This window comes from Gossypium arboreum, chromosome 9 (assembly GCF_025698485.1).
Source record: "Gossypium arboreum isolate Shixiya-1 chromosome 9, ASM2569848v2, whole genome shotgun sequence".
In the NCBI taxonomy this organism is placed as follows: Eukaryota; Viridiplantae; Streptophyta; class Magnoliopsida; order Malvales; family Malvaceae; genus Gossypium; species Gossypium arboreum.
Genome location: NC_069078.1, coordinates 3,722,915 through 3,734,662, shown reverse-complemented (window position 1 = coordinate 3,734,662; position 11,748 = coordinate 3,722,915). Strand labels below are relative to the sequence as shown.

Genomic DNA, 11,748 nt, shown 5'->3' with positions numbered 1-11,748 from the left:
GAAATTATTAAAATACTCTTATTTTAAAGAATAATTAATATTATTATAAGATTATTTTCATATAATCTTCAAACAAAATAAGTGAAAATTATTATTTGGGATTTAAACACAAGACCACCAAATTCATAAAAAATCCTTGCTATTTCTCTAATAATCATTTATTAATATATTTACAAATATATTATTTTAATATAAAATATTTTTGTACATTCACATCGTGGATGTGATAAAATCTAATATTAATAATGTATTTGATTGAGAAGTTAACTCGCACGATTTAAAATTGGTAACAACACCGTGATAAACAAATTAATCTAATTTTTTCATTCTAATAACTTATGTATTTCAAATGTTATTATTAATTAGTTTCAAACCATACATTTCATTATTTATTGTATGTTAATTGTAAACACACATTTGTGTTCTAAATTTATGGTTTCCATACGCATATGCCTGTGTGATAAGATTTTAAGTCTTAATAATGTATTTGATTGAGTTGCTGTTACAAATTAACTTGACACCGACTCAAGATTGATGACAACATTATGATAAACAATTTAATCTATTTTTTTCATTTTAATAATGTGCATATTTATGTGTTATTATTAATTAGTTTCAAACTATAAGTTTCATTATTTATTGTATGCTATTTTCAAAGACACATTTGTGTTTTAAATTTGTGGTTTCTACATGCATACGCGTGTAATAGGATTTCTAGTATAAATTAAAAAAATTCAAATATCCCATTCTATTAAAAAATTATCTATAATCTAGATATTTTATTAAAATTAAACTATGTTATTCTGAATTAATTTATAATCTATAACAAATATATATATAAGAATGAGTTTAGAGGAACTTTTCAACAAACGATAATACTATTTATTTTTCATCATATTACTAAATTAACATTTAAAAATAATTATAATATTTAATTTAAAATAATTAGTCCAAAAGTTGGCATAAAATGTGATAATTATAATTTAATAAAATTACAATAATTACTTGAGAGAACTCTAGCATAAAATATAACTGTAATTTAATTTACGTTATTAATTAAAAATAATTATAATTTGAATTTTAAATTTTTATGATGTTGTTAATAGAATAAATATAATGTTAATTGTGTATTTAAATTGTCAAATACAATCGGATGAATGTGATTTAATTTGAGATTTAGGGTTGATTTGATGAAAGTTAATTATTAATGTTATTATTTAATTATGAATTTTATGAAATCAACTCTGAAACCCGGATTAAACACTAACAAAATTGACATTGTTACATTTAGGTACTACAATGTATAACTTTAGCCAAATACATATACCATGATTGGCCAAAAAATAACACCAAAAAATATTGTCAAACTTAGGTCCCAAATTATATATTAAGCATATTTTAAGTTTTACTATCATAAATAATTTACGTTGGGTGGAAGTATTATTTTTTCCACATGTTTAAATCATGAATTAGCTATAAACTAATCACAATCGGTAATTTTTAGTCATTCACATGACATGTTTATGGAAAAAAGAATGAAAACTTCTTACTTATTTTGAAGAGGTCTTTTTTTTTTAACCAAATTTTTACTCATCTTTTTAATTTCAAGTTTAAAGTTGTATTAATCTTCTTGTATCATGTTGATATAATTGTTTTATACTCATAATTATATATTTTTATACAATACCATCTCTATACTAAGTAGCATGCATAGGGGAATCAACATACAAGGAAATATAGACTATACTTTTTCATGAATATTAACATGGGAAAAGCAAAAAAGATGGTTCTACATTAATCTTCCTATGAACAAAATTTATCTTACTCAATTTGTTGTGGCACCAAAAAAGTTGGTCTTTTGTCACTTTTGACATGTTCATAACTCTTGCCACTAATTTTAAATCCACTTGGGAGAAGAAATAAAGAACTTGATTTGAATTTTCCTCTTCATTCTTCTTCAATTTTCTCAATATGCAGTTTCCACTTCTTAGAATGTCTTTAAGCTTCTTATCCTTCTGCATTTCCAACACAAAACATGTCAAAAGTAAATAATAATAATAATAATAATAATAATAACCCCACCATTTTTTATTTATATAAAAAGGAGCGGTAGCTAGAAAAGTTGCATATGGTGAAATTTGAATCTTAAATTTGTTGAATGTTATCTTTTAAAGGTATTCATATAAATCAATTTAAAGAGTTTATAACTATAGGTAAAGGATAATTTGAGGGACACCTAGAGCCTTAGTCTCCATTCAGGTAGAAAAATTGCTATTAAATTTCTTATAAAATGATTAAATTAAAAATTAAATTATGATAAAATTATGTTTTGATCTCTCAAATTTTTATTATTCAGTTTCGATTTCTTAAAAAAAAGACATAATTACCTTTTGTAGACTAGTTTGAACCTTTGTTAAAAGTTCAAGATCAGCTGGTTCTAGAGGTTCTATTTGAGTTCCTTTCCTGGAATTCTTGATGACAACATTTGCGTCTTTATCAGCTCGAATGAATCGCCAAAATATTCTTATGGATTCTTCCATGATCTCAACTAGCATGTCACTTGTAATGCCATCATCATCATCATCATTATCATCATCTATTCTCCTTCTTCTACCTTTCCTTTTGTCCTTCACGCTATCCTCTACAACAGCAAATCAAAGCTTGTATTAGCTAAAATATTTCCTCAAACATTTGCTTCTTAATCAAGAAAATAAATACTCATTGAGTTTATGGTAGCCAATGGCCCTACTCACCTCAAAGGGATCTAAACTAGGTATATTGTCACATCTCAAGGTATATAAAATGCTTAATATATCATTTTCCAGGAATAAAAAGACCTCTTCAGTCCTCTTTAATTTTGAAATTAAGTAAATTAGTCCCTCTAAAAAAATTGGAACAATTTAACTCCTGCAATTTTGAAAGTGAGCAATTAAGAACAATTAATCACAACGTTAAAGTCTTTTGTCAATTATGCATAATTTTGATTGTTATAATAACCATTTTAGCCCTCGATGTTTACATATCTTGTTAATTTGGTCTTGATTTTAGAAAATTCAACAAATTTAGCCTCAATATTTACAAAAAATATTGCAGGTTAAATTTGTTAAATCATGACAAAATTGATAAAATTTATAAATTATGAGAGCTAAATTTGTTATTATATCAGTTAAATTCATATAAAATTGACGAAACATATTAATGCTCCGATTATATTGTCCTTATTTTCTATTTTTGAAATTATAGAATTAAATTGTTCTGATTTTTGTGAGAGTAACTAATTTACTCAATATCAAAATTGAAAGAAACCGGGAAGTCTTTTTACCTTTTCCGGGTAGGGATTTAAATTAGGGGTGTGGATTGTAATGAATATGGATAATGGAGAGAGTTCATACCTCGAATAACTGGAACTTGAAGGAGATTACGTAAAACGCATCGGTTCTTTACGTAGTTTTGCACCCTTGGACCTTCAAACAGTTCGTTTTCGATGAATCTTTGAATCAGGACTTGAAACTGTTGAAATTCACAAGCAACTTCATTAAATCTACGTAAACTATAAGGATCAGTTTCCCATATTTCCATGGCTTTCTCATATTGCCAATGAAGAATTTCCCAAGAAAGACAAAGTTGGCCTACGTAGACCATTTCTAAATCACTGTGGAGCTCCTTGATGAACTTGGTGGTGGGGTCGAAATTGGACTTTTTTCGGCGTCGGAGCCTCAGGTTTTGGTGAAGAAGAGATGTAATTGCTGGAGACGATGATTTGTGGGTTGAAATTGATTGAAGTGGATCTTTTGACTGAAGAAAGCCTACGAATTGCCAAAGAAAACACCCATGGATGCCTTACTTTACATGAAACTTAAAACACAATTTAATGAAAAAAAATTTGAAAGCCTATAGATAATCATACCCTAATTTATTTAATATAATCTCTTCGTCTGTCTGTTTTACGATTTAAGACTAATTTTAATCGGATACGATTAATATAATTTAACTTATATATATTTTCTTTATGCAACATTTCCAAGTTGTCTTCTTTCTGCCATTTACATTTTAATTATTGTGAATTTAGTTGTAATTGGAAAAGTTAGGTAAAGCATTCCCATACTAAGTCGGTTCTTAAATGGAAGCTACCCTCAATTCTAAAAGGTTTGGTTCCATAGCACCGAAGATGGATAGCACCTTCAATGGGCTAAAAGTACTATCTAAAAGCATTCCTTTAGGAAAAAAAAAAAGAAATAATAATTTACTATTTAGTCATTCAAATATATAAAATAAAAAATAAAAATAAAAAATAAAAAATAAAAATTCAATATGAATTTAAATAATTTAAATCCAAAAAGAGATAGCAATCGACATGTAATTTTTAGCTATTTTATCGATCATACTTATTTTTAACTGTAAAATAAATAAAACTTTTAATAGAAAAGATCAATTTATATTTTTATCTAATGTACAAGAATTTATTTTTAATAAAAGAAAAAATAATCCCTAACAAGTAATGAAATTTGGGGAAGGAAAAAGAAGCTGACCTATTGCATACATCTTCTGGTAATTCAAGATGTCAAATTTCCTCATCCTTTCTCTGTAACTTTTATACAACTTGTGAAGATCACTCATTCTGTCAACATGTTGAAACTTCTCATCAATCTTCCATGGCTTCAAATCTTCCATTACTTTTGGAGACTCTGATTCTTCCAATATTGTAGGCAACCCTGTTGCTCTTACCTTTTTCAACTCCATTTTTAGCTGTTCTATCAAGTGTTGATGTTCCCACAATGTTTCCAACTCATTTGAATCTGAACTATGATACAAAACATTTGCACATTCATTGCCATTAACAACTTCCTTGGATTCCTCCTCCATTATACCACCATCTTCCTTTGTTACTTCTTCAATGATAACAGCTTCTTCATCCTTGATGTTTTCTTCCAAGAAATCTTGTTTTGGAAACAACCCATTGTTGGAATCAGTATATAATTCCTTGACACAAAAGCTTATATCATTTGGATTCTCCATTGTAAATTCGAAATCATTCCTTGAATTGAACTCATACTTGTTTGCGCTAGTTGAAGGATCAGTTTCCATGCCAATATCTCTAAACTTCTTGCTGAATTCTTCAAAAGTTTGAGTTTGAAACTGAAACTTGAAAACCAACTTTGGTGATTCAATCTCTTCAAATACTTCACTTTCTTCATCCTTCAATTCAATAGCATCAAGCATAGCTTCCTCTGGTTTAAGCTTACATATTGGAGTCCTGAAAGCATAAAAAATTCCATTATAAAAAAATAATTTTCATTGTTTAAAACACAAAGTGAGGTCAAAATTGGTTTCAGTACCCGGAGAAAACTTTGCTGAAGAAATCAAAAAGAGAGAAGAACAGAGCAGAGATGGAGACCAACAAAAACCCACCAAAAGTGAACATTTTTTGAAAGAGAAATACATTAAAAGAAACCATATTCATCATATCAAAATGGGTATTCATCAAAAACTTGTTTAAGGGACCCATTAATATAAACTTCTTCAAGTTGAAGCAAAAAAAACAGTCCATAGGAACTCTGATTTAAACTACGAATTTTTTTTGATTCAAAGTAGACTTTTCACCTATAAAAAGAGAAACCCATAACCCAAAAACATGATGGAATTCAAGATTTTGAATGAGAATTAGGATCAAACGAAGTTGAAATCTAACCTAATTAAGTGAGATTTAACGTGATGAAAATCAAGAAAAGAACATGTGAGCTACTAAGGAGTTGTTCTTATTTGGAGCTAATCTTTGGTTGCTTAAAACCATGGGATTCAGAGGACCGTTATATATGAGAGATTTCAAGAGAAAGAAGGAGAAGATAATGATTTAGTTGAAAGGTCGGTTTTTGGCTTTGTATTAGTGTGCAAAGTTTGTGAGTAAGAAAGAGAAGAAGAAAGGAAGGAAAATTGGGTTAAATTTAATGTTTACGCCTTTTAATTAAGTTTTTATTAATTTAACTTTTTAGGGCTCAATTTGGAAGTTTAGGTTAGGGGGATAATAATTAGTTGCAAGAAATTTTGACCATGTAATAGGGAAATTAAGGCTAGAATTGGGTGTTAGGCTTTGTGATTTAAGTTTCCTAATTAATTTTCTTTAAAAAGAAGAAAAATAGGAAGTAACAATGTAGAAAGAAACTTGCTAGTTATGGTAGAAATTGATATACCCTTCTAATGAAAAGGGTAAGGGCACCTTGGTTGAAATTGTTGGCACTTTTAGATCGAAATTATTTTCCTAGAATTTCTTTGACCCTTCCTTTGGTTTTTTCCTTTTTGTAATTAAGGGTTAAGAGGGAGGGTTTCAAGTAATTAACTACAAAATCAGTTAAAAACACTATTAAATTGCCTTAAGTAATCATGTTCGAGATCTACTATGTATAATTATATGTGTACCAATTCTTAATTTGTTTGTATTATAATTGTTTAGTTTTACTTGATAATTATTTAAACAGTCCATTTATATTAATTTAATACTTGTAGTAATTCGAATTTTGAAAATATTTTATAAAAATGCAAGTTTGAACTGTTTATCTCCATGTTAATATCATCTAAACTAAAACTACTTTATATTTTGTATCGTAAGGCATGGGAAAGACATGAGAAATAAGTAAGGAACTTTTAGAAACAAGCATCAAGTTTGTGCTTTCTTTTCATTTTGCCACACAAAAACATATATCATGCATGATCAGCAAATAGGCATAAAACTTTAGGATGGGGTCAATATTTGCCTTCAAAACCTACCCCTATCTGTAAAATTATATCACTAATTTCAATCCCCAAACTAGTATCTTAAAAAAAAAATCTTATTAATATTTATCCGAATATGCGTACACAAACATACACGTATATTTAAGAAAAAGGGAATAGGAACGAAGTCTTGGTAAAGTTAGCAAAGACAGAAGTTTTGAGTCTTGAGTATCTAAGTTTGAAATTTATCATGCGCAATTATTTACAAAGGTCTTTAAGTCCCATTATGTATAGTTACTAAATAGACAAATTTTAGAAACTGCTTTTAAATTTAAAAGTACTTTTAAAGTCATGAGCAATGCTAAACAAAATATTAGCAAATGAATTATAATAAATTAATTTTTATATTCTTATTGAAATATAATAATATTAACCATTTTAAATATTATTTAAATATTTTTTTCACTTTACAACATCATATTTAAAATAAATATTTTATTTCTCCAAAAAAATTAACAACTATATTAAACAATTAAATCTTAAATTAAAATTTTTAAAAATAATTTATATGCATATTATTGTTTCATATAAATTGATAATTGAGAAAAGCACAAATATTGCACGTGTAAAGTAGGTTTTAGTACAAAAATACAAGAAATGCATGAATGTAGATGAAACACTGATAAAGTTAGATAAAACATCAATTCTCTCAACAATTCAAAATTTACATAAATAGAGACATCTAGTGAAAATGTTGTTTGGTTCTAAATTTTTGAAATAATCAAAATTTTACTATTAATATTATGTAAACTTAAGTGGTGGAGTTAGAAAATTTTTGGGGCTGAAATTAAATTATATATTTTTACAATAGTAAAATATAATTTTATCATTTTAATAGTCTATATTTTATAATTTTTAAAAAGTTAAATTAATTTTTATATTTTTAGGAGTCAAAATATAATTTTATCATTACTAATTTAAAATTATAAAATATAGACTATTAAAATAACGAGTATTTTAAGGACTATGACCCTGGTTCTCTTAGTGGCTTCGCCACTGATAAACCTAATTAGGTTATTTTATAATTTAGCTTTCTTTTGGTTAAATTTGGACTATTTTACAAATAAGAAATTATTACTTAACTATACCAATAGCACTTTCATGCAGATTGACTTAGAAAATTGCCGCCAAAGCTTTAAAATATTAAATATATATAAATAAAGGACAAAGGATTTTTTTAATTTATAAAGCTTGAATCAAAAGAATGTTAATTAATCTATTACGGTTAAAATATGCCACAAGTCTTTATAGTTTCGTAAACTTAAAATTTAGTCCTTCTACTTTTATTTCTTGTATTTAGTCTATTTATTTTTAAAATTTTAAAATTTAGGTTTATTATAACATCAATTTTTTTAGTTACATTCTACCAGTGAGTTTTTTCTTTCATTTTAAAATGTCATATCAACAAATTTTTTAAAAAAGAAGTTAAAAATTAGACTTGAATTTTGAAATCTAAAAAGTAAATAGACTAAATTCTTGAAAACAAAAATATAAGAATTAAATTTTAAATTTGTTAAGAATATTAGGATGTATGACATATTTTAACCATTTATTATATATTTAATCATATGTGTGACCAAATTGAGATTATTTTAAAATGTGAATTGCGACAAAATGTGGGTTTCAGAAGTATAAATTGAACCACAAATATCATATTCTTGCAATATTAAATAGTAGATTTGGTTTTGCAAGAAAACATGCATGATTGCATGTTTACGTGTGAGATTTGATGTTTCAATTTCCTTAGTTTATTTGAATTAAATGTTAAAAGTCTTAATTTTATATGAAACAATCAATCCATTGCAAGTAATATGATGAATAAGATGTTTAATTAATTTAAAAATTGTAGATCACAATTGGTAGAATTACACACCTTTAGTGCATCATATTAATCTAATAAAATAATTTATATTTGATGTATAATTTATACATTATCAAGAAACCAGATGGTGACAGATCATTTAAAATAAAGTTAAAGAGGATATAATTTTAAAAAATTCTGATTATGTGTGATCATTTGAATTATCGACATTGCTTAGAATTATACACCATTAGAGCATTAAATATTAACCCAATCACAAATACATGTGTTTGATGCACTTGCAATGTATAGTTTCATGTACTATTAGTGAATTAGATTATGACACATTATTTAAATGAAATTAAGATGATTTTTCTTAAAAAATTGTCATTTGGATCATTGATATTGTATAGAATTATACATTGATCAATGCCTTAAATATTAATCCAATCAAAAGGATTTATATTCGATGCTTTAACAGGTTATATTTTTACATTGTTAGTGAACAAGACGATAATACATCATATAAAATGATGTTAAGAGAATTTATGTTTTAAAAATTGGATGATGTGTCACCATCTGGTTCATTGACATTGTGTAGAACTATACCTTGTTATTGTAATAAATATTAACCCAATTTCATGCATCGATAACATATAATTTTATACATTGTTAGTGAATCAAATGATGACAAATCATCTAAAATGAAGTTGAAATAATTTATTTATTTTTAAATTAAATGATGTGCCATTCGAATTACTAAGAAAAGCAAACAATTATATGAGAAATTATTTTATGGACATTTCTCCCTACATTTTCTATGGTTCATTTCCAATTATTTAATGATATTTTAGCAATTTTGTCCATGTCATTAACACATAATTTTGGTATTTTTTAAATCATGAACCCCAAACCTCAAATCCTAAACTTTAAACACCAAACCTTAAAACATGACCTTAAACCCTAAACTACAAACCTTGAACATTGAACCCTAAACTCAAACCCGAACCATGAACCCTAAATCTTGAATAATATGACTGTCATTGCATGAGATAAATTATATATATAATAGCTATTTTCATCTTCATCGATTTTAGTGAATAAATAATAAATCAACGATTAAAGAATTAAGTATACAATAACATTCTAATAATTAATATGGCTTTAGAGACGACACCAACTATAGTGATAACATTAATAAGTCTTTTAAAGGTTCCATATATTAATTTAAATTAGAACATCGTTAAAATTGTATGACTCGAATCCCATTACTTATTAAAGAAAAAAATATAGTGGAAAATAAAGAGACCATGTCACACAAGCAAAATCCATATAGAATTACACCTCTTCTATTAACATTGATTAGAATAATTTTTTTTTAAACTTTTAAATAGATGTAGTCGAAACTCTTATTGTATCATTCGTTTTTTAATATTAGTAAATTTTTCCCTTGCCCATGATCTTTTTTCCAAAAGGGTTTCTACATAAAATATATATATATTTTTACGATTATTCTATTATTATTATCTACGTCTATTATAACAAATGCTAGAAACAATTTTTAAAATAAAACTTTAAGTTGAGTACTTTTAATAACCTTATTTATGTGATAGATTAAATTATTCAAATTTAAAATTTCAATATTTAATATATACATTTACTTTTAAATTTTATAAATTATTGTTATCTCAATAAATGAAGTTATACCAAAGATATTAATGAGCGGCAAAACACTTGTAGAATCTAATCCTTGGGGCTTATAAAAAAGTGAAAATTGCAGTAGCTAAAAGATATTAATACAAAAATAAAGAGTAGCCACATCTGTATGTCGGCTAATTGGGAAAAGTTCCACACGTTTTGTTAAAAAGGAAAATAAAAAAAAAAGTAAGAAATATTACTTGCAGTTGAGCAAAAAGTCAATAATAAGTGCAAAGTGTCGCATAAGCAAGGAAATTTAATTTGGAAGTTTCTTGTTGCTGCTTCATTTATGTTCAAATTTGAAAGGAGGAAAGAATTCTAAGGATCTTCCATGTCCCACAAATTTTGACCTTTGTTATTGTAGGAAATACATAATACTTGGGGTCAAATCATTAAGAGATAATGAAATTTTTATTTTTATTATTTATATTTTCTAAATTTGGTTTATATTTTTTAGGTTAAATTTAGCATTCAATCTTCTAAAAAAGTTGAATTTGATCATTAACTTTTAAAAAGAATTAAATTATTATTTTTAATAGAAATATTGATTAAAACATTAATTTATCAAATATGGCATCTCTCGTGGTAATTCATTGCACTTACTTTTTTTTGATTTTTATAATTGTTTTTTGTGAATATTTTTATAATTTTAAATTATTTTTGATGATATATAAGATAAATAATATCATGTCAATATAAAAGACATATGAACAATACACGGTTGTCACGCCAATATCGTTACAAAATTAATGTTTTAATTAGTATTTTGTATTAGAAAAGTGATTTGGCTCTTTTAAAAAATTAATGGTTAAGTGTAACAAAAAAAAAAGAATTCGAGTTATATCAAGAAAAATATAAACACGAAAGACTAAATTTATTGTTATATTGATGATTTATTCTACTAGATTTTAAATCAAAGACATCTTTTCATGTAAAAAGTCCTGAAATAAATAAAAAGTTTTTGTTTTCTTTTGGTATAGTTGGAAAAAACCCATTTTCTTAAATAGTTCATTTGATCATTTTCCAAGGCAATATATACTTATTTCAATTAAGCACTAAAAATGTTTTTCTTTATTATTTTATATTCAAAATAAAATCTTTGTTAATTTTAAATTGAGTAATTCTATAGGGTAACGTCTAAGGTTAGACATTCTTTGGTGGGATCTGATGGTGTAACATCTGGAGATAGGGCTTGGGAGTTTGGGCCAAGCAAACAGGTATTTGCTAGTGGTTTGGCGAGTCGGTATCCGCCAAAAGATTTATTTAGCATAGTTCGCCAACAGATTTGCCAAACTGTGTATATCAAAAGACATGTTGAGAAGGGTACACCAATAATCTTGACAAGTTGAGTACATCAAGTAAGTTTGGCGAACTAGGGTACGCCAGTATAAGTCGAGTTATACCTGAATTAGGAAGTTGACTTGTTTTCTTCTTAGGATACTATTCATGCACATAACTTTTTCCTAAGTCAATGAGGGTTT

General features: G+C 26.3%; 1 protein-coding gene across 2 annotated transcripts; it reads right to left on the bottom strand.

Moving 5' to 3' along the window:
* Positions 1 to 1,725: 1,725 nt before the first annotated feature.
* On the bottom strand, positions 1,726 to 5,932 carry LOC108454882 (uncharacterized). Of its 2 annotated transcripts, none has more exons than XM_017753488.2 (5): positions 5,337 to 5,932; positions 4,530 to 5,254; positions 3,393 to 3,806; positions 2,388 to 2,641; positions 1,726 to 2,015 (listed from the first exon to the last, which is right to left on the bottom strand). In XM_017753488.2, the coding sequence occupies exons 1-5, from the start codon at positions 5,546 to 5,548 to the stop codon at positions 1,761 to 1,763; spliced, it is 1,860 nt and encodes a 619-aa protein (XP_017608977.1). In that variant the 5' UTR covers positions 5,549 to 5,932; the 3' UTR covers positions 1,726 to 1,760. The 2 variants fall into 2 exon arrangements, with proteins under 2 accessions (XP_017608977.1, XP_017608978.1); XM_017753489.2 differs by having other exon boundaries at positions 5,690 to 5,927.
* Positions 5,933 to 11,748: the final 5,816 nt, after the last annotated feature.

Bases quoted from the DNA above. Each gene is read 5' to 3' on its own strand.
- LOC108454882 (XM_017753488.2), bottom strand. From the start codon at position 5,548: ATGGACTGTTTTTTTTGCTTCAACTTGAAGAAGTTTATATTAATGGGT. The intron at 5,255-5,336 runs GTACTGAAACCA...TTATGCTTTCAG, and splicing joins TTCAGCAAAGTTTTCTCCGG to GACTCCAATATGTAAGCTTA. The intron at 2,642-3,392 runs GTATGAACTCTC...TTGCTGTTGTAG, and splicing joins TCAAGTTCCAGTTATTCGAG to AGGATAGCGTGAAGGACAAA.